Source organism: Syngnathus floridae, chromosome 6 (assembly GCF_059516105.1).
Source record: "Syngnathus floridae isolate MCC-2025c chromosome 6, RoL_Sflo_1.0, whole genome shotgun sequence".
NCBI classification, from domain to species: domain Eukaryota; kingdom Metazoa; phylum Chordata; class Actinopteri; order Syngnathiformes; family Syngnathidae; genus Syngnathus; species Syngnathus floridae.
In genome coordinates, this window is record NC_142418.1 from 13873236 (window position 1) to 13898826 (window position 25591).

Below are 25591 nucleotides of genomic sequence, written 5' to 3' on the forward strand. Positions count from 1 at the left end.
TAATTTTTGCATTTCTTTTTATTTGTGCAAAGCAGAAATACAAGTGAGGTTCATGCTTGCCATAATGCAGTATTTATTTTTCAATTTTGCATTAAGGATTAATTACCGATAGTGTTGTAGTGAATTTCATCAAATCCATAATGTGTATTACAAGTCCAGTATATCAACCATAATAATAATCAGTTATTGAACATTGTAACTGAACGTGTTACTTCAATTCTGTTTCTATTGGAGCAAGTTAGCCCAGAATGAAACATGTAGATGCAGCAATAACAGATTATTATAATTATTATTATTTTTTACATAACATAGAAATGTTTAGCATGATTGAAAGAAAAAAAAGACGAAGCTATATACAGTCTAAAATTAAAAATACACTGACAGGAACCGGTGAAGCAATTAAGACGTTTGCCTCTATAGGCAAGAACTTGTAAATTGTTTGGTGTGGTAGGTCAAGATCTACCCTCAACTTTAGGTTTGGTCCAAACCACAATTTTTAAATGGGAGTTACCTGGGACAAGGGTAAGAAATTTGGTCTCATTGTAGTTTGTCCAATTAAAGACTAATTGCATGTTGTATTAGTTTGACTTAATGACGTTGAAGGTTTGTGGGACTTGTTAGTTTGCAGGATAAACGTAAGCTTTAACCAGCCACTCATTTCATTCATAATTTTGATCAATTCAATACATGAAACAAACCAAAAACTAGCAGACATTCTGTTGAATGTAACAAAATAATAATACTTGACTCATACTTTCATGTGAAAACACCTCAAATGTTTTTTTAGTCTTATGGACAATATTCCGATGCATCTCCAAATCACCGAACTACAAATATAATACATAAGTTAAACAAAATGAAGGATAATAGTCAAGTAAAATGGAAAAAACAAACAAAACTACTCAAATGAGTCCCAGTTCAGCACTGAAGTACTTAAAAAAAAAATTCTCTCCAGTCCTTTAAGATCAAAAGTGCTACACTGGACATTCAAACACATTTCCATAGTTCCAGCATTGGACAACTGGCGGAACACAGTAGAAGATGACGATGGGAATCATTTCCCGATAGTCTGTGTTACTCACATATACTAAGAACCATGACTCTTAACATAAACAATATGAGGTAATACCAACGGTACACTTCACAGGGTCACATTTGTGGGGTTTTTCAAAATCAAACTGAGTGGCCCTCAAGGCAGACACAACTGTCGATTGCTGTTTAGATAGGTAAACAAATTTATTAGACCACCACCCAATGTAAACTTAATTAATGCAGGGTTGCCAAGTAAAACTGTCTGCATACTTTGCGAGTCAAATGTTAGAGTAGCTGCTCACAATTAAAGGAGTTTAAAATGATCGTTTTAATCCTATATATAAATATTACTTTCTTGAACCCATGAACTGAAAATTCGTTTTAATGGTCGAATGCTAGCCGACTTCTCTGAAGCGTTCAGTTTCTCATCTTAAAAGCACTTCATAACGTTAGATGGTGATCTAATGCATTTGTGAAGCGATCTAAATCCATGAATTTTTTAAAGTAATTGCACAGCTTTCAGTACATCAAATATAAAGCATTTTGACAGTGAATATAAAATATGAAGTCAAGCAGATGCCTACTGATGATGACCTTCAATGATGTATTCTTCAAGATTAGTAGTACTTTTGTTTTGATGTCTTTGACCGCTCTTATGGGCATTGACAATTTTGCAATAGGTTTGATTTTTCATATTCAAAAACAAAACGAGTTATCAAGGTCATAACGCATAAGATGGAATGTTGTCGTTTTGATGAGCTGGCACTGCTTATTCCCGTATTAATTATTCACATTTCCACAAAGTGTGCCTCGCTGCGTGAGGAGCCATGTTTGATTTTGCGTGCTGTTATATAAGATAAGACGGTTTCACATTGATGATTTGAATCGGATCGCGTTCAAGTCAGAACAATTCATACACGTGAAAATTCAACACAATCCCTTTCCCTGGCCTAAAAAAACTCGTCAAATAGTGTCAAGACAAGCTAAAATTACATATTTACCAACTGTATAATATCAAGTGATAATCCCACCAGTAAGACAGTCCATTAGTAACAGAGAAGGCCAGGTTACTGGTACTTTTAGGTTTATATATAATATACATAGTTGGATGCTTAAGTAAGCAGAAATCTATCACAAGAAGTTCACGTTTTGGCTCTTTCCCACAGAATGATCAATACATATACATTGATGCAATGTTAATATGTCGAGTCTAGCTTCAACTGAAATCCATTTTCAACCTGCTTCAGTCATAGCATACTGTATATTAGTTTATTCACTCAGCAATGCAGAAGCGGAGATAGGCCTGACAAGATTATTTGTCAGCAAGCAGATGAACTTTTTGAGCTGCAGCGGAATTTGGGGTGCGAAGGAGCACCGAGACTCGTGATTCAATCGGGCACCGCCGGTACCAACAGCAGCCATCATATACTCTTGTGGCAGAGTGTAAGTAAAGCATGGAATCTGGATCAGCTAGTATGACCTCGCTCAGCTCAGAAGGTTGTCTAACTTTCTTGCTCTATTAGACAGCCCACATTTTCTTCTGCTGGAAGTAGGCGTCAAATCTCTCCTGGGCATACTCCTACAAGGAAGAAGATTTTCAGGAAAATACAGATTAAACATTTTGGTATATAATTTACAGTGTAGTAAATTTACATATTAAATAATTTGCATGATTTCAGTAAAGCTACACAAAACTAGGCCTGGGTGATTCTGTGATGATCGCAATGAATTTCAGGTCGGTTACAATGATCAGGTGTGTGTTTCTCAATCATGCCTCGTTCCACAGCCATAATCCAGGAAACGTCGCTAATGCAATGCGACAACAGCCAATCAGAGACCACCTTTTACTTCCTTGCTTCTGTTGCCGCAGAAATTTGGGATATCGACTTTGGCTATTTTGACTGCAGCTGTTCACTCATTGATTTGACAACTGAAAAATGTTAGACCTTGGTCTATTGCGCTCATGAGTGCATGACACACAAATTAGAGAGCAATGCACCGAAGTCCAACACGCAGACATTTTGACATGGCAGTCTGACCTGACCTATGCCGACCAGTTCTTAACAAAAATATCAACTGCCCCGCTCGTTGAGTCAATTGTGCTTACTGTTTATTTTTGTCATTAATTCATATTTGATTACCTTTCTTAAAATAAAAATGTAAAAGTTAGGGTTAGATCGCGTTAAATTGCATCACTCACCAAATATCCAAACTTGATGGTGGATAGACGGGCCTGGATGATAGACCACAAACCCCAAAAGAAGTGAGATGCAAGGGAGAACCTGCAGAACACGCAGACACTTGTTTTAGACATTGCCAATCCGATGAGTCTCGGATGCGGTGGCTTCACTAACCTGTTAACCTCCATGTAAAGGTCCTCCTTCATTTTCATTTGGTCCTCTTGACTTAAGTTGTCAAATCCTTGGTCAGATGCACGTAGGTAATTTTCAATGAAATGGAGCTGTGCAGAGACGTCACAAGTTTGGTTAAATCAGTATTTGATGCGGAAATCAAAATATTCATGACAACTCACCTGCTGAGCTTTGGAAGGATAAGCCTGAGCGTTCACTTTGAAGAAAGGAAACTCGTCACAGTTGTAGTCATACATCCATTCGCAGAAATGGTTACCAATATCAAAGCCCCTGGAACAAATGAAAATATTAATAAGGCGACCGATTTATATGAAAGGGCTCAGAATGGATATATTATTTCAAATAATTTCTGACAGCAATATATCCTAATAAATGCCCTACGATAATCTGCCAAATTTTCCACATATGGAGTTGGGGGACCAGACATTATTTCGTTTTTTGTGTTTTTCTTTTGTAGCAAGGGTATCGCTTGCTCTAAAGATTAGCATGTTACTGACCCCCAATTCCTCGGTCCAACTCGTGTGTGTTTTCCTGCACTTTCCTCCACTTGAGGAGAGCAGAAGATCATGTTTTTCCATTGAGGTTCACTTCTTTGTTGTTCGGCTCCCTGCACTGAAGCCCTGTGGCTTGGTGCTCTTCACATCAACAGAATCACAGCAGATGGAACTCAGTAGGCTAATTTCAGAGAAGTTTCAACCAAACGGAAACAAGAAACTAATTATGGACAGTCTGGCGCCTGATAAAATTGTCTTTCGTCTCTACCGCTACTAGTGGCACTTGTCTGTTATTTATCTTTTTCAAATTCGGCACTTTTGTACGCTGTCAATTTCCCCGCTGTGGGATGAATAAAGTTCTATCATCATCATAATAATAATAATCATAATAATGAAATGCTTTTCATTACATAGTGCAAAGCTGGATTGGAAATGTTATAATACTAATAATCATAATAATGAAATGCTTTTCATTACATAGTGTAAAGCAAAAGCTGCTGCTGTATGCAACAGGGAATGTACCATTTGTACAAAGATGAGTTTTTTGAAGGCGTTTTACATTTTGGATTGGAATCCAAAGAAGTGTCCTGCACCTGTGACAGCGACCAAAGCTCCAAGAACATCAGCTACACTACGTGACTAAGCCAGACACGTTAACACAATTTTGTTCCTGTACGCCCAGTGTTATAGTTTGTTATATTTATAATATTTGTTATATAAAATGACAAATCCTAATGAATGTGTTTCATCATTATTTGTTTCAATTGATGGGTCGTGGACAAACATGTGTGTGGTATGCCATTTGTGTACAGTAGGTCACATGACCACAGTATATGAGGAGCCTCAAAGGGGCTGTGCGAGAGTGGAGTGGGGGCCGCTGGGGGATGGGACAAAAGGACTGTGGGAGAAAATGCAAGCTTTGTCTCCTATTCAGTCTGACTCGAGACAAGTGTAAGCGATTCGGTTTACCCTTGGAATCCGTAAAGAATGATACACAAGCGCTCAAGGACGATGGCTGTCGCAGCACGGCAAGCATGATGCACCGTCATTGCATCAGGCTCTGGATACTGTCGCTCTATGTTTTCAAACTGCTTGCTCTCGCTGGCCTGTCAAGTTATGGTTACATAACAACTGCAGACGCTATTTCGACATAGCAAGCACTTAGTGGCCATGAATTATGACTGCCGGGAGGATGTATTGATTCCATCCAGGCTTTGTGCCAGGTGGTGTTCTTTTTCCTCATTTCTGCTGAGTAGGTTGGGGTTTTTGAACATTCTGTTTCTCTATCAGCATGCACATATACTTGTAGCTGCACAGCAAGTTAAATAAGAGTATAAACTTGAGAGAATGAGGGAAGTTGACAGTTGTCTTTCAATTCTGCAGATAGAATGAGTATCGGTATAATTTTATGCTAAAATGTACATAAATTGAGAGAATCCTGACTTTATAGACAGGGCCTTTTTGAAGCCGATGCTGATTCTGATACAGATTTTTGGCAGAAAAATATATATATAAGCATATATATATATAATATATTTAAGCATACAAGGTTATGAACTTGAATGGCTTCTATTTACAATTAGTGTGGAGAGTGAAAAGATACCTGTAATTATAGCTGCTGTACTCAAAGTCAATGAGCATCAGCTTCTGCTTGTCCGACTGATGGTCGCCTTTAAGTAACAAGATGTTTCCTAAAACAAAAATGTTTTATATTTCTGTCTGTTTGTCACTTCAATGTAGATTTGATGTTATTTTGCTCAAATCTTATCTTTACCTTCTTGACAATCATTGTGGCAAAACACCACTGGGGAGTGAGTGGACTCCAGCAGAGACCTGGAACAAAGAAAAAAAATATGTCAAGTAGTGCACTTAGCAAAATCTGTGTTATGCTTTAGCCACATTTTATAAATTATATGATAGACTTGTTATTGGTTTGTTTTGCTGACTGACAGCCAACAATCTGTGTTGGAAAGGTCATCCGTGAAGAGGAAAATATAACCCCATCCAGTATATCATCGCTTTCTTGATGTTTCTTTCCATTTTTCTAGCAGCGAGAGCGCTACCTTCACATACCTACTTAACACCAAACATCTTACTTGAGCGAATCCATCTCCTGTAGTAGGTTGTAGCCAAGCAAGCGGTTGAAGCGCCTTAAGTGAGATTCTCGAGTAAAGTTGAGCCTCATGACTTGGCTTAAATACCTGGTGACAAACACAGACAAAATATTCACTTCACATATAAATTATGTCAGTCAGCACACAGCATATTATAAAAGAGGCACCGGGAATCTCTCAATACTTGCAAGTGGTTGTCACACACAGAAAAGTAAAAACGTTACTAGGACATATTTTGAACTTTTGAGAATGAATGTACATGTCAGTGGTGACCTCATGACAACAAAGCCTTTATGAAGACACAAAGAGGGTCTGCTTTTGGTATTTCTAGAAACTTATAAAAACAGCATTGTTGGAATACATTTGGCTTAAATGCAGACCTGAATCATGTGATTTAATTTAATTCATCTCAATTGCAATTTTAAGTAAACCAACAGTATTATTCTTTAAGTTGCAATTACATCTGTGTAGTAATATATTAATATTTAGTCACAACAAATAAAATTGCAATTTATTCATCTTGACATATAATAAAAAAAAGACATATTTGCACTAACTGATCTAAAATGAAACACAAATCATGCCGCACGACGAGTAATATGGGTACTTCTCACACGTCATAAACCACTATTTTGGAATTTTCCATGCAGAAAAGTGGAACAGGACACTGGACTTTGTCACTATGCAGTGACACGCGTAATCTTTGTAAACACCAACTCGACATACTTTGAGTCAGTTCGAACGGAAGTACAGCACGATATCAATGAAGTTATCGGAATCTAGGCATGTTATCTTTAAAAGTGGGTAATGTTGACGTACTGCTTACTGGACGTAGAAGTGGTGTAATCTTGTGAATTGTATCAACTGAGTTTGCAAAAACTGGTTTTACAACTAAAAAGGAGACCAGCGGGGTCATTAGAGGTTGAACTTTTTTGACCAGCCTACTTGCTGAGTACTATTTCCAGAACCACGCCATGTAGGAAAACTACTGGACAGCTAATATTTTATAGCCATGGCCTATATTAAAGAAGATATAAAATACACATTCAGTATAGTTATAACTGTCATATTGGTACTAATCCTTTAATATATTGAAAAACAAATTGTAACAGCAGTAAGACTGTAATTCTAAAGTTCATCACAAGTAATGTATAGCGTTAAAAAAAGTATGTTTTATGCACTCTCACTAATTTAAACAAAGCATTGTGATTAATATCACGTTTGTGAAATATGTATTAAGCGATATAAGCAAAAGCCCTGGATTTTTAATTAAAATATGACAATAATGAATACGTTTGAGTACTTCAGAGAAAAAGTGATTAAGCCAGCGGTGACAGAATCCGGACAATGAATGACACTAGCTCTGTCTCAATTAGGGCCAGTAAAATCCACGAGTCAGTTTAGTAACTTACTTGTCCATGGTTCCAAACAACCATTTGGGCTCCTTGTTGAATGGCATCCTCATTCCATGAAACTTGGCCATTTTCTCTGCAACCTCAGCCGAAATGCTTGGGTCACTCAGCTCGCATGTTTCCAGCTTACGGCTCTGTCAATACATACAGTCATAAGTTTGAATTAAAAGCAGGGAGTTATGTTCTCTAATATGCACAAACTGGCTACAAAATTAAAAGCAAATCAAATACAAGCATAGCCTTTCTAAATGAGCTGACCCAATTCAAATTCTAGACACAGTTCTCCACATGATGAAGTGAGGTTCTAAAATGCTGCAAACTCCACCCACTACAAAATCAAAATTATAAACATACTCTGAAAGTGTGAATATAAACGGAATATTTTGCAAGACAAGAGTGTGCAAGTGGTCATCAAGTTCTGGTTTCCATACAACCAAATTGAGTGAAATCTGCATTTATTTCAGCTAACGAGAACAAAAGTTTGACCTCAGAGTGCAAGGGTAACATTTCCAAACTTTCCATTCAAACGTAAGACGTTAGCAATAAGTGGTAACCTACAGGCATATATTGCTCCAGTCGTCCCTGAGGGAAAATGCCGTAGAGTTTAGGTCCCAATTCCCTCTCTGCCAGGATTGCAAACATCACACTCTCCAGGACCATGGCCTCTGCACCCTGAAACAGACATGCAATAAACGTAAGTGTTTTGTATTAGACTTGCATATATTATGTATATCTGATACAGGCTGAAGTAAAGAAACAAGATGGAGGAGAAAGCTGGCGAATGGAGTCAAAGACAAAAATATTCTGTGCTTGCTGGCTAGTTGGATTTGCTCGTCAGAGTTGTGCGGGAAACGCAGCAGATGGATTAAAACTTCCAAAAAGCCTTGGCCCACTGACAGCACCAATCACCATTGAAGCTTCTGAAGCAAAGTAGACAGCCTCGTCTTTCTTCCTTTATCTTGGTAACACACAAATCTCACACACCGGCGTACTCAATGACCTCCACCAGAGACCACGGTTAACGGCAAAAAAAAAAAAAAAAAAGCATCTTGGTTCTCCTTAATAGCTCCATTTCACATCTAATTAATATTCATTGACTAACTGCAATGTCTTGAGAGCTTTAGTTGTCTACAGGGCATATGAAAATAAAGCCATTGCTCACTGAAAAGTAGCAATGTCAGTATATTAATTAGCAATTTGCAAAATGCTACCACTTTTAACTTTGACTTCAGAGAATACCCTTGAGATGAATGGCTGTAGAACATTAGGATAACTACTGGGTTCTTTGGCCACCAGCCAGGGAATGTCGTAAGCTGTCCAACAGGACGATGTCCTGTCTTACAGGAAACAGCTCTGCCTTGTGAGCCCTTAAACCAGCACGCCAAATCTTTTTACACTGGATCACTTGCAGCACGTGGATAATAACTGATAGATCTTGACATTTTGATTTTCTCTAAATGTCTCTAGAAGACCTCTAGAAGACAGGTAAAAGTATTATGATTGATCCACTTTTGTGAATTAATTTCAAGTACAAACCAAAAACGATGACAGCTTGTCAAAGGGGTCATTGAGAATTTGGTATCGCTTTCAAAAGTGTGTAGCATATGAAGCACACCGCCAAACCACCACCAATAAATATGATCCAAATTACGCTTGAAATGCATCCACAAAAATACTCAACGTGCTTTACGTTATTTTATTTTTTTTCCTCAACATATATATCTAACAAAGACACTCGGAAAACTGCTGGACAATAATTCTCAACCAAACGCTAACAATTCCACAAAGATATACTGGATAAATAAGAGAAATGTGCAGTTGCTAACATTTGTATAAATTGGCATTTGACCTGGAATACAATGGCAAGAAAATAGCCATAGATAAAAATAAACTGTATGTCCATTCAACAAATGTCTCTTGAACGACTAAACCAATGAAAATACAACTAATTGGGTCTAGTGTAGAGTAATTTGTTCTGTTGCATGGGTTGCATTTATTGAATAAACATCATACACACTGCTTATTTCAGGATACTCATTGAAACAGCAGTAACAGTCATATAGAGTAAGCTCTCCATTCTTATGTAATACCCTTATGCAGAGCTGATCACGTGCATTTTCAAATCTCCAGTGTACATGATATCTTATAATCATCTTACCAGTAATTATGTAATTATATCAGCCTCAGGATACAAGAATTTAAGTTGAGTTGTACATCTATGGCTGCACTGTGCTCTATTCTAAACTCTTACGTCTTGCCCATTAAGCATAGTTGGCAAGTTTGTTTCTTCATCCATCATATATTAGTCAAGTTTCCTTGGGCAAACAAACTTCCACCAAAGTAATAAAGGTTCACAAAAATATTTTCTGTTGTGTTTTTTTTTTTTGTTTGTTTTTTTTAAAAGACAGAATTATGCCAGTCAATTACCCACACATACTAATTTTGACACTGGAAGTCGAGCTGATGTCAAATATCAAACCCTGGGGACCTAAAAGTCAATGTGGGTCAGATCTGACACGGCCGCAAATATGACCTCTGAGTTGGTGTGATGCAACACTGGTCAACGTGTGTGCAAGTCTAAAGACAACTTGGCCAACAAAGTGGAAGCAGATACTGCACCATGCTGCACGGCTATAACCCCGAAACGATTAGCGCAATGTCATTCCGTCCAAGACAAATAGGATTTACCTGGACCAGACACTATCTCTAGAATGGAGGGGGCTCTTCAGCTCAGTCTTTGAAAGACTTTGCTTCAGAGACATAAGGGCCTGCAATCTCACTGTTGAGCAACACAAGGATATTGACAATTATTGAGGAGATGTTAGTTTGCTTCAAACTATTCAGATGCCCTTGAACAAGGTAGTGAAACTGCCCAAAACTGGAATATACTCCAAAAATCAATTTACACTGTATGTGTTTGTAATGCATGCTACCAGTGTGTGTTTGGCCAATGAATGGTAAACAAAAGAAAAAAGTTGATGCTGTTACCATTCTATCCCAGAATCTAATGACTTCATTCCAGTCACATGATGGAGCGGGTTGTGAGTCACCCTCACAATTGAGAGGTCAGAGTGACTAAGAGGTCATTGTGAGGCTCGCGGGTGCCTCAAGCTGCTATCTTGAGCTGGACTCATTCATGGGCCTTCTTTGTAAAACAGTTTGATTAGTCATCCACTGCCTATTGTGCCAAACAGGTTTAATTTTTTGAGAAGTATTACAAATCATCCACTCCCTCTTATTCCAAACAGAATTCATTTCTTGAGAAGTATTACAAATCATTCCCTGAGGCTGTTGGTGTTGAATTAGAACGTAAGCCCAACTACCCACAGAGTGACGAAGAAGGACAGTTACAGTTATAACGGTCATATTGGTACTAATCCTTTAATATATTGAAAAACTAATTGTAACAGCAGTAAAAGTGTAATTCTAAAGTTCATCACAAGTAATGTAAAGCGTTAAAAAAAGTATGTTCTATGCACTCCCACTAATTTAAACATAGCATTGTGATTAATATCACGTTTGTGAAATATGTATTAAGCGGCAAAATCTCACGATATAAGCAAAAGCCCTGGATTTTGAATTAAAATATGACAATAATGAATACATTTGAGTACTTCAGAGAAAAAGTGATGAAGCCAGTGGTGACAGAATCCGGACAATGAATGACACCAGCTCTGTCTCAATTAGGGCCAGTAAAATCCACGAGTCAGTTTAGTAAGCTTACTTGTCCATGGTTCCAAACAACCATTTGGGCTCATTGTTGAAAGGCATCCTCATTCCATGAAACTTGGCCATTTTCTCTGCAACCTCACCCAAACAGTTTTAATTTCTTGAGAAGTATTACAAATCATCCACTCCCTCTTGTTCCAAACAGAATTAATTTCATGAGAAGTATTACAAATCATTCCCTGAGGGGTAAGCCCAACCACCCACAGGTTTCCGAAGAAGGACATTGATTATCGAATGGGTTTTCGATGAACATAAGAACATGCTGTACATTAGCACCATTTTCTGTTACTTACTTGAAAGTGATTCTCTTTGTTTGACTGTTGAGATTCCCCTTTATTACAGGACATCTATCAACAAAAGAAAGAGGAAGAACTATCCATGAATACATGAGAAACCATCCATGAGCATCCAAACTAAGCCATGCGTATGGCGCAGATAATACAATATGAATTCACACGCACAAACACACACATGCCTGCTCACGCACAGACACACACACTCTCTCTTGGCTGTTTCGTACATAACTCAAGAGAACGATAAAGTACTACTTTCCGACCCAACCTTATTGAAAGTATTTACTGAAGCTGAGCTAAAACGATCAACATCGATTTTATGAATTTACTCCTGGTACAATATTCCATTCGCATACCTCCATTGCTGAGAAACGCCATCAGCGGCGTAAGTAAAGTTTGTTTAATCATTAGTAGCTGTGCACTGTGGCAGTGAAATCAAACGCCTTTAATCGTGTTAGCTTATGATTAAACATCACTAAGTCCTAAAATGAGACACTGTTTTGCAGAAGATGGCTGCTGTTACCTTGGTGAAGGACACAGTGTCTCTGCTCTCCTACATCTCCAGCAATAAAAGCCAAGTTTAGATTCGAGTTATTATCACATCCATAGCCAGCGGTTATTGACTAGTTTGGGTCTGATTGATGCGGAATCTATTAGGCACAACCACAAAAAATGGCTTAATCATGTTTAACTTAAATAATATGTCAAATGGGATTCCTTTTTGTTTTCAGTCATCGTGTCAGTGCTTCTTCATAAAAATATCAACACATTTTTGAACAAAGAAACCTTATGACTCAAGTGTAGGTAAGTATTACCATTTGAAATCTAATTATTGCTAACCGTCTATTTATCAAAATATGCTTTATTGTGGGTGTGGCTTTCTTTGGAGCAGAAAGAGAAAAAAAGAAAGAGAGAGAGAGAGAAAAGGGGGTCCTGTTAAAATGCAGCTGCGTGCGTGCATACGTGCGTGTGTGTAGGTGTGTAGGTGTGTGTGTGTTCACGTGCGTGACAATTTGCACATAAACAATGGGAAAACCACAACCAGAAGCTGTGTCCAACTGTCCCAGCATTCCTCTTGTGGAGGTAACACAGGAATTAGCCCAGAAAGTGCCAGTATCCCAAACTTCACCTTCAAGTAGCACCCACCCCCCGTGCTTTTTTTGTATTCAAGTGAAAACATATAGCAAAGTGCATTGTGAATGTGGGATATTATTTATGCTTATTTATTTAAACTTGTTTATTGATATATTGACACTTTCATCTTGCTGTCGTTTATTTATTTAATCACGGGTATCTATTGCATCTACTGTGGTGTCTGATGTATACATTTATGTATTTAATTGTTTATTTATGTCATCTATCTGTCCGTTCGTGAGCATGGATGTTGTTGAAGCCCCCTTAAAACGAAGTTTTTTTTATTCCTCCTATGCCCCCTACCTTTGAACATCTTGCAAATGTTGTTCCAGGTGACTTGCCAGAGTATAATCACTTGGATGTTTAGAAGAAAATAGAAATTGACAGGAGAGGTGTTTAACACTTTGGTTTTCTCGCTGCACTGTAACTTATTAGTGTCGGCAGTCAGGCTTGTGCTGCACGAGTGTGTAATACGACTTTGTATTAGTCTGAGATTTTCAGAGATCTCATACTGTACCGTGACTTTTGGTGGGTTCAACAGGGGAACAAGAGTGCCCAAGGCAGGCTCCTTTTGGAAGCCTACGGCAAAGAACACATGCATGTACAGCCATGGGGGTACATCACTATGTACGACAATGGCTAACACGTGCGTAAACACACAGACACAACAGGAGTGAAGGCATCACTGCTCATGCATGCATACACTATCATCAGCTTATGACCTTCAGACAAACACCCGCGTGCGCACGCGCACACACAAACACACACACAGTACCACAAAACCCTTCCACCTTTTCTCTCTGTCCCCCATCACATTGCTACAGTGATCGCCATTTGTTTGTTTGTCGTCTGTTACTGTTTGAGCAGATACAAGAGTAGTATCTCATTTTTAACTGTGTGTAAGAATGAGAAAGCCGTGAGCTGTTAGACAAATTACAATAATAAAGACACCCACCTGCAGGATGGCTCCATAAAGGCGCAGCAGGATGCTCCTTGGCTCGTCCCCAATAGTGTCCACACTGTCTGGGAGGCTGCACAGGAAGAGCTTGTTACTCAGTCCACCCCTGGAAGACACATACATCTTAGATTTACAGATTGCAAAGAACCAATAGCAATGCTGCATTATGGGGCTGGGAGCACATTGCCAAACCAGATCCAGCACTCTGTGCTATTTTTCTTTCTTTCTAGTTTGACTCTGTGATTAAATTGTCTGGCAAAAACAATTCTATCAGTATTTTCAATGCTGTTACCGCAAAGCAATGCACTGATTCAAAACACTGTGAAATTTAATGCAATGATGATTTATTCTGCAATCTGTTTTTGGACTTTTTTTTCCTAAAATGTCCCAAGCCTTAAGAAGATTGCACAGCAAACACAACAAAACATAGGTTGACTAATACATCCCTGTTTAAAATCATAAAAGGCACTGATTGTTGAGCCAGAGGAATTGATTGCTGTTTTTCTTGAAAACATAAAGAAAGTGTCAAATAAATGGCCCATCCACTAAATGTGCCAAACCAAAATTGTCCCAATTCTGGAATGGCCTCTACCTCTATACATTTATAGGACTATCAAAGACATTAAGACATTCCCTCTGTGGGGAAACTGCAAGCAAATAAATAAATTAAATAAATTAAATAAATAAATAAAATAAAATAAAATAAAATAAAATAAAATAAAATAAATAAATAAATAAATGAGACTGTTTCAATCAGATTACAACATATGTAACAGAAATTTCAATTTCATTTTAAAAGCAGATTTGCTCCCACTGTGTCAGGGTGCACAATTACAAAGATGCGCCTTTGTAATCAACGACAGAAAAAAACAACGAGACGTACCTTATAATGGTGATCTCAAAGTCGTCCTCCGCAAGTGTTTTCCAGGCCCCATTGAGAAATTCTTTGCACCAGAGGTAAGCATTTAACCGTGTGTCCTGGTCTGGAGTCTCGGGGCGGACCAGCTCCTTGCAGTCCTCCTGAGCATCGGGCTGAACCTGCAGGGCATTCTCTGTTACCAGCAAACCCAGCGACATGGAGGGGGAAGATGAAACCCCATTGATAAATTTAGTCTTCATTTTAGCTTTTTAAACAAAATACTCAAAAATAAAAAAAGAGTCTACGTCGAATTATATCCCTCAACTAAGAATTCACGCTCAAAATGGAAGGATTCGTTGATTCGTTATATAATTTATTTTCAAGCAGTAGACTATCGTTTTTCTCAATTTTAACTTGGAAAATTTGCGACAAAGAGCAATGTGACGTTCGGGCTTTGAAAACGAGATAGCAGCAGCAAACGTAGAATTACTGCTTGGGAATGACTGAGACGCGATCATCCGCTGGATTTACATCGAAGATGGAAGGACAGAGTGATGGAGGGTGTGGTCACATGACTCACGTACGCCAATTTCCTCTCTTGATTGGTTGGCCAAGATGCGGGCTGGTCATTGTGGGCTGGACCAAAACAAACCGGACTTCCGTCGTAACCGTCCACTTCAGAGGTTGTACTTTGAGACAGCTCAGGAGGTTCGACCTACCACAGAGCTGCTGAAGACCTTGATTCTTCTCCAATATTGAGCGGCGCGCGCCCTCTAGGCCTCCACTTTGCGTAGTACAAATACAACCGGCGGCTTTTGATGACATCATGGGCAGCGTAGCCTCTGCATTAGCGCACAAACGCAACAAAATTAGCCAACTACCGCTTCATTTAAAATAATTTTGTCCCTTCCGTGCTACCAATACCAACGCCTGATGAGCCTCTATTCAATTTACGGTACAACGAGGAAATAAATAGTTTTGATCGGAAACGCCTTTGTTTTCTTTTGCATTAGCTAACAGCTAGCAGGCTAGCTTCCAAACTGGTGGGGTGCCGAACCTGTTCGACCAAAAAGGTAAATACACGGAGTAAACATATTAGTTAGGAAAGTATGTAAACTGCTATAGAAGCTACATATTGACTTAAATTAATAGCAGTAATGGTGTCGACTGAAATTCGTGTAGACCAGACATGCAGTATATATAAAGTGATGATCAATACATTCATTATCTTGGTAAACAATAGCCCGTGTATGTGGTTAACTCGTATATACAGTACGTATCCGATATTTGAGAAGAAATCGAGTTGATTATCCCGTAGAATTGCACAAATGTGTGTATGTGCAATACAGTATCACTAAAGAATAGCACAGAAAACTAATAAAACATTTGATTCATCATAGTGTGGTCAATATTGATTTGACTGCAAACGCATGTTGAGCAGCTTCCTATCAGATTATTATTAAACATACAAAGGCCTTTTAAAAGTGATTTTTTTTTTCCAATGACCAAACAAATGAAATTCCTATCTGACATGACTTTGCTTTTCACCTATTTAAGCTGAAGAGACAGATTTATGGCAAAGCCACACCACAAGACTTCCCGGTGGAGATTCTGACTTCCGCCGTTGGCTACTGTTGTGTGCTATCAACATGTCCCCGCGGAAAAGACCCTTGGCTCCTGTAAACAACCGCCGCAAAGCGGGGGATGACTACTTCCCTTTCAACTTCCTGCCAGTGGAGTGCCAGCTACACGTGTTGTCTTTCCTGAATGAGGTGGATAAATGTAGCTGTGCTCTGGTTTGCTTGAGCTGGAGTTGCCTTGTTCGTTCATGGAAGCTATGGCGGGTTGCTGACTATTCCCGTCGAGGCGTCTTCCACCTGGGGCAAGAGGGAGTGCTGGTGTCCAATCGAGAGTTTGAGAGGTGGAAATCCTGGGTTCACCTCTACACGCACCATCTCATCTCGCGCCGGGCCAGTCTTCTCACACTGAAGGCCAGCTTTGATTTGGGGGATCGCTGTAATAAGTGGGGTGACCTGCTAAGCCACCTGTTGGATAATGTCCACTGCAGGGACCTTGGTCAGCTAGACCTCAACTGGACGTTTACACTTCTTCAGCCTCTGGATCTCAGGGTGCACTCCAGCTCCAGTTCTCACCAGGACAGCATCACTAAGATGGACCAGGTAACACTTCATATAGAATGTATTTATCAATTCTACATAAATATTGATGAAAGATAACACTAAAAAGTACATTTTTGTTTGCTTATTTCTTCTTATTTCCCTGAACCAATGTCATTTGTTTTGACAGGTGACCAATTTCCAGGAGCTGCTGACCAAACTCACTCAGAGCTGTCCCCGTATCAGCAAGATGAGGTTACACTTTGACTGGTCAGATTTGTCAGTGTCTCTCCTCACCCAATTCCAGCAGCTCAAAGTGCTTGAGCTGAAGTTCTTCTGGGTCTTCAAAGGAGTGACTCCATCAACACTGCAGACCCTAACGACATCTCTTCCTAACCTCAAATCACTGACCTTACACATCCTGGTGCCGCTGTGGAATCTTGGTATTTCCTACACTCTAGAATCGCTTTCTTTGGAGTTCTTGGACGTGTCGCCCAGCAGAGGCCTGGTCTTCTCTTGTCTAAAGCTGCCCGCTCTGCGTGAGCTCAGAGCCAAGAAGATTGTTCGTGGCATTACATTGGACAGGCGCACGAGGCTGAGGATCCAGAGTCGTTGGCCCTGCTTGTACCATGTCCTTCGGGAAGGGACGCCAAGACTGCAGGCCCTCAACAACGAGAGACTTCTTCCGACCTGGAGAGAGAGGAGCTACGAGGAACTGTCGGCCATCCTGGAAGGCTCCTGTTACTGTGTCCAGCATCTTGACAGCTGGCTTTGGTAACCAACCAACTCTGTGAATGTAATTGTATTCCTCAATTATTGTTTTACATTACTCAGTTTACCAAGTGGGACACAAATAAGTCACATCAGTGGCTGCTAACTTTAGAGCGTCACCAGCCTCAAAATTAATTGAGAGCACTGGTTATCCACGTAACAAAAACGCAAGGTGCAAGATACTTCCATGGGAACAGTCACAAATGTACACAAGTTTGCTTTCAAAGACATCAGTGTTGTCTGGCCTAAGAAGATTGCAACAAAAAATGAATTATTAAACTCGGTCATATATGAAAATGAATTAACTCAGAGCAGTACCGATAATGCAAATATGTAAAGGTGTGCATTTTTTTACTTTGTATATTATTTATGATAAAAGAAAACTGTATTCTAAGTGATCTCTGTATTCAATAATAAAGACCACAAAAGCGCCTTTGCCAGCTTCTATAAAATCTTCAAATTGCAACTGGCTTCTGAATATTTTTTGGGGAAGAAATGCATTAAGAGCTTGTGATTCTGATTCAAGCCTGTTAGGAATGCAGATCAGCTCAGTCTGGGTTTAAGCCAGTGCTGGACCAACTGTTAATCAAAAGATGTGTTAATGTACTGGATGTGTTTATTCTGAATTTCCATTGCTCTCGTAGATTTGTAATATTGCTGTACTACAGTAAGTGAGCAATAATGTCTGCAAATTTTCAGATAAGGTTTAGATTATGCACTGTGGATGTAAATTATTTTATCCTCAACTGGATTTTATTTTGTTCTGTACAGGATTTTCAACTGGCCCCTCCAGCTGAGAAACCCAAGCAATGCTCTTGCTATTACACATGCCGTTCACTAGAGACCCTTATTGTCTATGTTTTGCCTGTAAACACTTTTGGAGCGCTTTTTGCACGATTCTAGACTAACTTTATTGTCAGAACTAGTGGATTGTGATGATTTCATAGGTTGATGTCAATATATTTAAAATATTCTTTACTGACCAATTATACTTTGCTTTCTTTCATTTCCCCTTAAAAACTGGTTTAAGTTAATTTCTCTGAGTTTACTGTTCAGCACATGTGATTAAACCAAGTCATTGCAAAATTACTTCGACTTATGGACTACATGTACAATTTACTAAACAATGGTGTGTTTTGTGTTGAGTTGGAGGGCCCCAAGATTAAGACTAATGTCATAACAGCAGTTTAGGGACTATTAATGGGTTCACTTGTACTTGAGTTTGTAAGCAATAAACATTTTTTCTCTTGCGGCCTTTAAATCAGTGAGTCTATGTTATTGTGCCACCAACCTGAGAGTGAAACTGTTTCAGCCAGAATCAGGCAATTTAAATGATGAAGGGGGGCCACGGTTATTCATAATCGCTACTGGGGAGCCCCAAACGACTTACTAGATGTTTGACAAAAAGGACATTTTAATTAAACCCCCATATATATATATATATACATATACACTTGAACCAATGTACAGAAGACTATTGTAATGTTTCAATGCTAAAATGCATTTATAAAAGATCCACTCAACAAAAAAACATTCTGTACAAAGGGCACAAAACTGCCAACACCAAACAAACAGCAAGTGCAAAATCTCCTTTTGTGCATGTTTTAGCAAAAATCTACCTACTAGAATAGTTTAATTTTATTTGGGATTCAGAGGGATTATAAATACATGTGTTTCTGCTGACTCGCATTTCACATAAGTGAACATGACGCGATTAATTCTGAACACAGCCCCCACTGCATTCTCGTGCTACCATTATCTCAGTTGTTTGCTTTCACTTCACCATAAAAATATTAAATAATAAATAAATATTTTAGGGGGTGGTGCACAGGTTGTCTGCAACATTTATGGTTGAAAAGTTTCAAAATTAACTTTGGAATTTACTCACATTTTTTTATATCACAAACTCCTGGCATTTGAACAAGTGTGTGTGGACTTTTCATAGCCACTAAGTTATAATGATCCAGCTGAGAAATGGGCTGTGCTAAGCTTCTTGAGAGTGTGTGTCTGGACCACAGGAACCACCTCCAGATGTTTGAGCTCTATCTATGACAGCTCATTTACAACCTTCCAGACTGAATCATTTACTCTTTGCTCCTTATGTAATGTCCAGGTTAATGCTTAATCCAAACACAGACTTGAGATAGCGGGGCCAAGCCCTATTTATGAGAGGGTGGTTACTTGGATGCAGATAAGGTTTTGCAGATCAGAGGTAAACAAGTACACAGATCTGTCAGAACAAGCTCAGCAAAGCAAGCCAACGGAACCTCCGATCAAGCAGCCACCATGGCGAAGACCTCGACGTCCAAGGCCTTCGCCGCTGCTTTTGGGATCCTGACTGTGTCTGCCATTTCCAGCATTGTCACTATGGTCATTTTTTACGAAATCCAGATCGGACCAATGAACGCAACAGAAAAGCCTACCATCCCACCGACCCCTATGACACCACCACCTGTCATGCGTTTGCCGACAAATCTCGTGCCTGACAACTACAAATTATTTTTTCATCTTGAGCTCTACTCCAGAATCATCGAGGAAGTTAATGTCACCACTCCAAACCAGACGATGCGGTTCACCGGTGAAGAAACGATACATTTTCATTGTGTTGAGAGAACACGGAGCATTTACCTCCATAGCCGAGACCTGAGGGTTTATAATCCATTTGTGAAGAATGAAATGACAAAACAGAAGATGGAGATAATTCATATGAAGAATCATATCAATGAAAGTGATTTCTTGGAGATCCAGTTAGAGGAGGAACTGATGGCTGGAAAGAACTACAGCTTATTTCTGGCATTCCAGGGAGAGATATCACAAAATCTTCAAGCTTTATATCTAAGCACATACAATGAAGATGTTCCACATTTTGAAAATAACACAAATGGAGAGAGGTAAGTGTGAAAAGGAGTTTGATTTATAAATCTGTTTAAATTTAATTCTTTAAATGTTTTTTCTTTTTAACTGATATAAATGGTCAAGGATAATTAACATGTTGACATAACAGTCTAAATGTGTCCGCTCTACCGTATAACTCCGAGAAAACCTGTCATGGCTAGAAATAAATGTGACTGATCTCAATGACAGTCTGAATCTATTTTGAAGGCAAATTAATTTGTTCTCGTTCAGGAGTCAGCCATCTTTTTGAAAGCAACTTGAGCAGCATCATAGCACTGCTGTTTCTTTTACACATGAACGTATTAAGAGTTATAATATATAATATACTGTATGTTTTGACTGAGCAAAATATTATGACTTGACTTAGATTCTAAGTCACTAAGATTTGAGTATGTTCTAAGTCTTAGAACCTACTCAAAACAAGAAACGACGACTCAACTTGCTTGAAAGTTTGTAGTGACTCTACAAGAGTTGCTTGACTTATTTCCACACGAGCTTGGGACTTGGTTTAACATTGAAGGTTACTATTTGAGACTTCCTTGTGACTTGTACACATGTGACTTGTTGGTGAATATTAATTTTTTTTATTGCATAGGTTTCTTGCCAGTACACTCCTTCAGCCAACAGCCGCCAGAAAATTGTTTCCTTGTTTTGATGAGCCGCAAATGAAGGCTGTGTTTGATGTGACGATCAAACATAGAAAAGAAACGACGGCACTTGGGAATGAAGACACAAAAGGTGAATAAATACGATTTACAATCAGTTAAATGTAAACAAAGCAAAATACCTACTTTTACACAATATACTTTGCACCCTCCCACCCTTTTCTTTTAGGCCCAGAACTTACAGAAGACTGGAAAGTCACACAATTTAATCCGACACCGAAAATGTCCACCAACTTGTTGGCATTCACAGTTTCAGAGTTCACACCCATCAGATCAGCGCACGAACGCGTGACAATCAAGGTAAGTTCTGTTAAGGAAATAAAAACACAGGTGCCATTTTGGCACAACACTCAATGTGCAGCTCTAGAAAATCAGTTAATCAATTATAAATCAAAATTACTCTGTTGGACCACAAAAATAAAACAGTTTGCTTTTAATGGTTTAATTCTCAACACATTAAGATAATTATTTGTCATTGATGAATTTGCTGTCTTTAATGGAAGGGCATCAACAATTTTGTGCTTATGTGTAAATGTTTTAGTTGAGGATAAAAACGAAACAAGGCCTCATGTGCCCTTTATGATTTTTTTCATGCAGATATATGCTCGGCCAGAGGCGACTGAGGCTGGCTACACTCAATATGCTGCAAATGTTACCGGAAAGATTCTCAAGTTCTATGAAAACCACTTTGGAATCAATTACATTCTGAAAAAGCTTGGTAAGAATTTATGCAATGTCTTGATGGATCAAATTCAGAGTGTGCCTACGGTTAATTGTAGGCATATATCCATCATGATATATTACATTTGGCACAATGCCAATCAAATGTTTTTATGAAATACAAATTATTTTATTTTGGTGGCTACTTTTCTAATTTTGAAGTCGGACTAAAAGTTCAGTCCCCACTGTACGTACTTAGACATCTATCCCTAGACTTGAGGTGCGTTCATTGGCCAATCACAAAATAGGACATCTCAAAATTACATAGAAACCAAACAGCGATGACTAATACTTGAGCACATTGCAGTGTTTGTCGAAACATGTTATCATTTATTTGATGCACCAAAATCATAACCGCCCTATGTAAACTCAACTGCTCTGAGATACTAGCTGTGTGTTGAGTCTGCTTGGGGCTCCTCATTTTGTGACATCACAAAGTGAGCACCAGTTAGGGGATGTTTTGAGCAAGGAATTAGCGTTTTAACATGGCTAAAAGGTCAAAAAGTTAATCTAGCATGATATAGCTCCTTTAATGAGGTATGAAACAGCAAAATATCTACATGTAACACTTTGGTTTTAACAATCTCTGCAAGTGTTTACATTTTCAAATGGTTACTTACAACAGTTCTGTGTCAGGAACGGACGGAGCAGGGTGACCAAATGCAGCTTGGACCAGGGTTTATTGGAGAACCAGACTCGGCAAACTGACATGACCTAATGAAATAACAAAAGGACTGACCGACAGGGACGTGAAACAAAAGACGTGACTCAAATAGACAACAGGGACCAAAAAGACATCAAGACAACAACAACACACACACACAATGACCCGAAGGGTCGTCAGGGGCAGACAGGGCTTATATACACGACAGGTAACAAGAGGCAGGTGAGAATAAGCAAACTAATCATGGGCACACAGGAGGGGAGGGGCGAGCACACAGACAGTAACCATGACAACAAACACATAGTGGAATGGCTGGGGACGAGACGTGACATTCTGGGAAATCACAATGTCTGATCATTGGTAAACCTTTTAGAACAGGCTTGCGGGTTTACTCATGTAGTCCTTGCTCATGTAGCGTGTGTAGAAACATGTTTGCAGCTTCCAAACATCACCAATGTTTTCCCCCAATGAATGTGCCTTGACAAGATTTCTGGAAACAAACACTTTGCAGATATTTATGATGTCTAATCATTCCCCCAGATCAAATTGCACTGCCAGATTTATCTACTGCAGCGGTGGAAAACTGGGGACTGATAACATATCAAGAAGGAGCCTTGCTGTATGAAGAAGGCGTGTCATCCCAGTTGCACAAAGAAAAAATCTCTCATCGCATTGCACATGAACTGGCACACCAGGTTAGTTAAAAAAAATGAATTAATGGAATATTTTAGCTTCCCTTCCCTACCACACTAATCAAATTTTCCACACCAAATCGAAAAAATCTACATGGTTCATGCTGGACAGCCCGACCTCAGAGCAGAACGTTTTGGCTTTGAACCTCGGCTTGAGTCTTTCTATGATTCTTCTTAATTTGTGTGGGTGGGTTCATAAAAGACATTTTATACTATGTTGTACTGCTTGTTTATACTATTGACACTTTGGCAGTAGATCCGATGAAGTATTGGGTCATCTGGGTTTTAAACAGATACACTGACACAAACGAACTACTGCTTGTTCTTCATAACGTCTCATGAGTCATTTTACCGTGGTCAAATGCCACGCCACAAGTAAATAAGAAATGCCTCATTCACTTTTTTTGTCAGTGTCCCATTTTGACAAATGTGTTCAATGCTTCAGTACTCGAAATTGCACCTGTTATAATTCTGTCCCCTTTTGCTTGCAGTGGTTTGGAAATCTTGTGACAATGAAATGGTGGAATGAAGTTTGGCTAAAGGAAGGCTTTGCCACCTACATGTCGATCTTGGCATTGGGCAACGTTGAACCTACATTTCAAGTTGTAAGTTGAAATGTGCAGTATTTGATTTATTTGAGAATGGGAAGGTGAAAGAATAACTTTTAACACCGTATCGCATTTCCGATTTACGAAATGTGCCATCGAAATAAAATTTGATTTGAGAAGTTGATACCTTCTTATTAGTCTTTCATTGAGACTATTATTTGATGTGTTGTCTGTCTCCACCAGAGAGAAATGTACATCATGCGTGAACTTCATACAGCACTTGAGCAGGATGCATTGGCTTCTTCACATCCTCTTAGTGTCCCACCTGACAACGTCCAGTACGCTCCAGAAATCATTCAGATGTTTGATGATATATCCTCCTACAAGGTATGCTCAAATGAGTAGAAAACAAATACAGATGTCATCTCTTTTAGTGATGAAAACAAACTGTACTTTTGATATTATCATTCATATGACTTATTTATTCATGCTGTAGGGAGCAGTTGTGCTGAGAATGCTGGCAGATGCTGTGGACCAAAGAGTTTTCGACAAGGGGATTATGGTAGATCATGACAAAAAACACTTCTGCTCTTGCTGGCATAATTGTAATGTTTTTTTCTCCCTTTCATCGTTCCAGATGTACCTCAGTAGCTATAAATATGGAACTACTGACCAAGATGACCTTTGGAAATGTATACAAAAGGCAAGTTAACAAAATCACCCCCCCCAAAAAAAGTTTTTAAACTATCATATTACAAACCCTACCCTAAGGAAAAGCATCTTTTAGAATGTCATTTTCCATGCGTTCAGGTTGTTGTTGAGGACGTGGGTCACATTAAAGTTGCCGAGACGATGGGCACATGGACCAATCAAAGTGGATATCCTGTTATTACCATCAACACTACAAATGGCGAAATCAACCAGAAGCGCTTCCTCTTCAACAGTGCTTTGGACTCCAGGTATGTCATGTTTTACATTTCCTAGCAAAACAGATAATTACTTCATAAGTAACTCAAATAGCGGAAGATAAATCACATAGGACAAATCACCAACATTGAGCAGCTGAATTTTCTAAACCTAAAGTGCACATACCAAGAAGTACAAAAAAAATAATGACCAAAAATGTAAAGACATAAGGTCACAAAACAACATTTACTCAGAGAATTAAAAAGACGTCTGTGGTTAGCAACAGTAGAAGAAAGCCAAGAGTACTACTAAACATGACTAGAGGAAAATGTACTCAAAGCTTGCTTGAGATTCTCACCTTAGCCACATTTGACTTTCTCTTTCGTCTCTGACATTTCTCATGTGCTTCTAAATTTCTGAAATACTGTAAGAAGGACTCAAACTGTAATCATTGCATTTAATGGCACCTTTATTTTTCATAAACCTGATAATAATGAGCACTGCATCAAATGCACAGTCAACGCACTCTGACTGGAAATGACGAAATAAAGTGTAGCATCGAGACAGCGATAGTTTCAGTTACAAGCAGACCTCTGATCATGTGGTCCACATTTGAAGTAAATGTAAAAAAAAATCTGTTTGTAGGTAGTTTGAGTCATGTGATTACTGTGCCCATCTGAAGTTTCCTGACTGGAAGTGTGAGATATTTGATACAAGTCATGATATTAAGCCTCCCTGCCTCTTTATTATTTCATTACTTGTGCATCTGACATGAAATGTTATGATTAATTTGATTATTCACAATATACTTGGTTAGAACCAATTTACACGATGCTCACTTTGCATTGATAGAGTTTTCGATGACTGCAAGAGTGATCTCCAAATTTTCCACATTATTCATTTTGTAATAGTGTGGATCAACCCTGAGTCATTTTTTAAAGACCGTAACAGTAACTATGACCTAATATTGCTTGATCTGCAAATTATATCAGGACTACCTCCAGTTTAGTCGGCTCATTTTACTAACCAGGAAAGACTTCTCATTACTATCTGTTCTTTTTCAGTCATTTGTGGCGTATCCCAATCCGAGTGATGTCAAATACATCAGGAAGTACTTTAATCTGGCTGAACACCAGAAATGCAGGTAAGAGAACGGCAATTTTTTTTTTCTTTTTTTTCCCCCCCACCTCAAATCAAACTCAACGATCAGAATGGA

The 25591-nt window shown here is 38.9% G+C and overlaps 3 protein-coding genes and 1 long non-coding RNA gene across 5 annotated transcripts in view; 2 read left to right on the forward strand and 2 right to left on the reverse strand.

Moving 5' to 3' along the window:
- Nucleotides 1–14936, reverse strand: chka (choline kinase alpha). 2 transcript variants are annotated; one of them, XM_088378171.1, is made up of 12 exons: nucleotides 14422–14935; nucleotides 13536–13644; nucleotides 11447–11500; nucleotides 7983–8096; nucleotides 7425–7558; nucleotides 5995–6099; nucleotides 5673–5731; nucleotides 5502–5589; nucleotides 3566–3674; nucleotides 3387–3493; nucleotides 3233–3314; nucleotides 1–2611 (listed from the first exon to the last, which is right to left on the reverse strand). In XM_088378171.1, exons 1-12 carry the CDS (start codon nucleotides 14655–14657, stop codon nucleotides 2552–2554), a joined length of 1257 nt encoding a protein of 418 aa, XP_088234297.1. In that variant the 5' UTR covers nucleotides 14658–14935; the 3' UTR covers nucleotides 1–2551. The 2 variants fall into 2 exon arrangements, with proteins under 2 accessions (XP_088234297.1, XP_088234298.1); XM_088378172.1 differs by lacking the exon at nucleotides 11447–11500 and having other exon boundaries at nucleotides 14422–14936.
- On the forward strand, nucleotides 14929–18374 carry LOC148396697 (uncharacterized). The gene is made up of 3 exons (XM_088378173.1): nucleotides 14929–15470; nucleotides 15955–16577; nucleotides 16705–18374. Exons 2-3 carry the CDS (start codon nucleotides 16047–16049, stop codon nucleotides 17290–17292), a joined length of 1119 nt encoding a protein of 372 aa, XP_088234299.1. The 5' UTR covers nucleotides 14929–15470; nucleotides 15955–16046; the 3' UTR covers nucleotides 17293–18374.
- LOC148396698 (uncharacterized) overlaps nucleotides 15647–25591 on the reverse strand; it is an 11008-nt gene continuing 1063 nt past the window's right edge. Inside the window, exons 2-3 of the long non-coding RNA XR_015858975.1 lie at nucleotides 22186–24449; nucleotides 15647–17302 (exon numbers count right to left, since the gene is read on the reverse strand). This is a non-coding gene — a long non-coding RNA (uncharacterized LOC148396698). The remainder of the gene's footprint in view (nucleotides 17303–22185; nucleotides 24450–25591) is intronic.
- The window catches only part of anpeplb (alanyl aminopeptidase, membrane like b), a 10512-nt gene continuing 4413 nt past the window's right edge, over nucleotides 19493–25591 (forward strand). Inside the window, exons 1-11 of the mRNA XM_088378170.1 lie at nucleotides 19493–20176; nucleotides 20776–20918; nucleotides 21015–21145; nucleotides 21443–21563; nucleotides 22770–22924; nucleotides 23413–23526; nucleotides 23713–23856; nucleotides 23966–24031; nucleotides 24107–24172; nucleotides 24280–24428; nucleotides 25440–25519. Of these exons, the coding sequence (XP_088234296.1) occupies nucleotides 19572–20176; nucleotides 20776–20918; nucleotides 21015–21145; nucleotides 21443–21563; nucleotides 22770–22924; nucleotides 23413–23526; nucleotides 23713–23856; nucleotides 23966–24031; nucleotides 24107–24172; nucleotides 24280–24428; nucleotides 25440–25519 (1774 nt within the window). The 5' untranslated portion in view covers nucleotides 19493–19571. The remainder of the gene's footprint in view (nucleotides 20177–20775; nucleotides 20919–21014; nucleotides 21146–21442; nucleotides 21564–22769; nucleotides 22925–23412; nucleotides 23527–23712; nucleotides 23857–23965; nucleotides 24032–24106; nucleotides 24173–24279; nucleotides 24429–25439; nucleotides 25520–25591) is intronic.

Excerpts from the sequence above, each read along its gene's own strand:
- chka (XM_088378171.1), bottom strand. The coding sequence starts at position 14,657 with ATGAAGACTAAATTTATCAATGGGGTTTCATCTTCCCCCTCCATGTCG. Across the intron at positions 8,097-11,446 it reads ACAAAGAGAATCACTTTCAA|GGTGCAGAGGCCATGGTCCT; the intron begins GTAAGTAACAGA and ends TGTCTGTTTCAG. Across the intron at positions 3,315-3,386 it reads CTTTACATGGAGGTTAACAG|GTTCTCCCTTGCATCTCACT; the intron begins GTTAGTGAAGCC and ends CGTGTTCTGCAG.
- LOC148396697 (XM_088378173.1), top strand. The coding sequence starts at position 16,047 with ATGTCCCCGCGGAAAAGACCCTTGGCTCCTGTAAACAACCGCCGCAAA. Across the intron at positions 16,578-16,704 it reads GCATCACTAAGATGGACCAG|GTGACCAATTTCCAGGAGCT; the intron begins GTAACACTTCAT and ends TTGTTTTGACAG.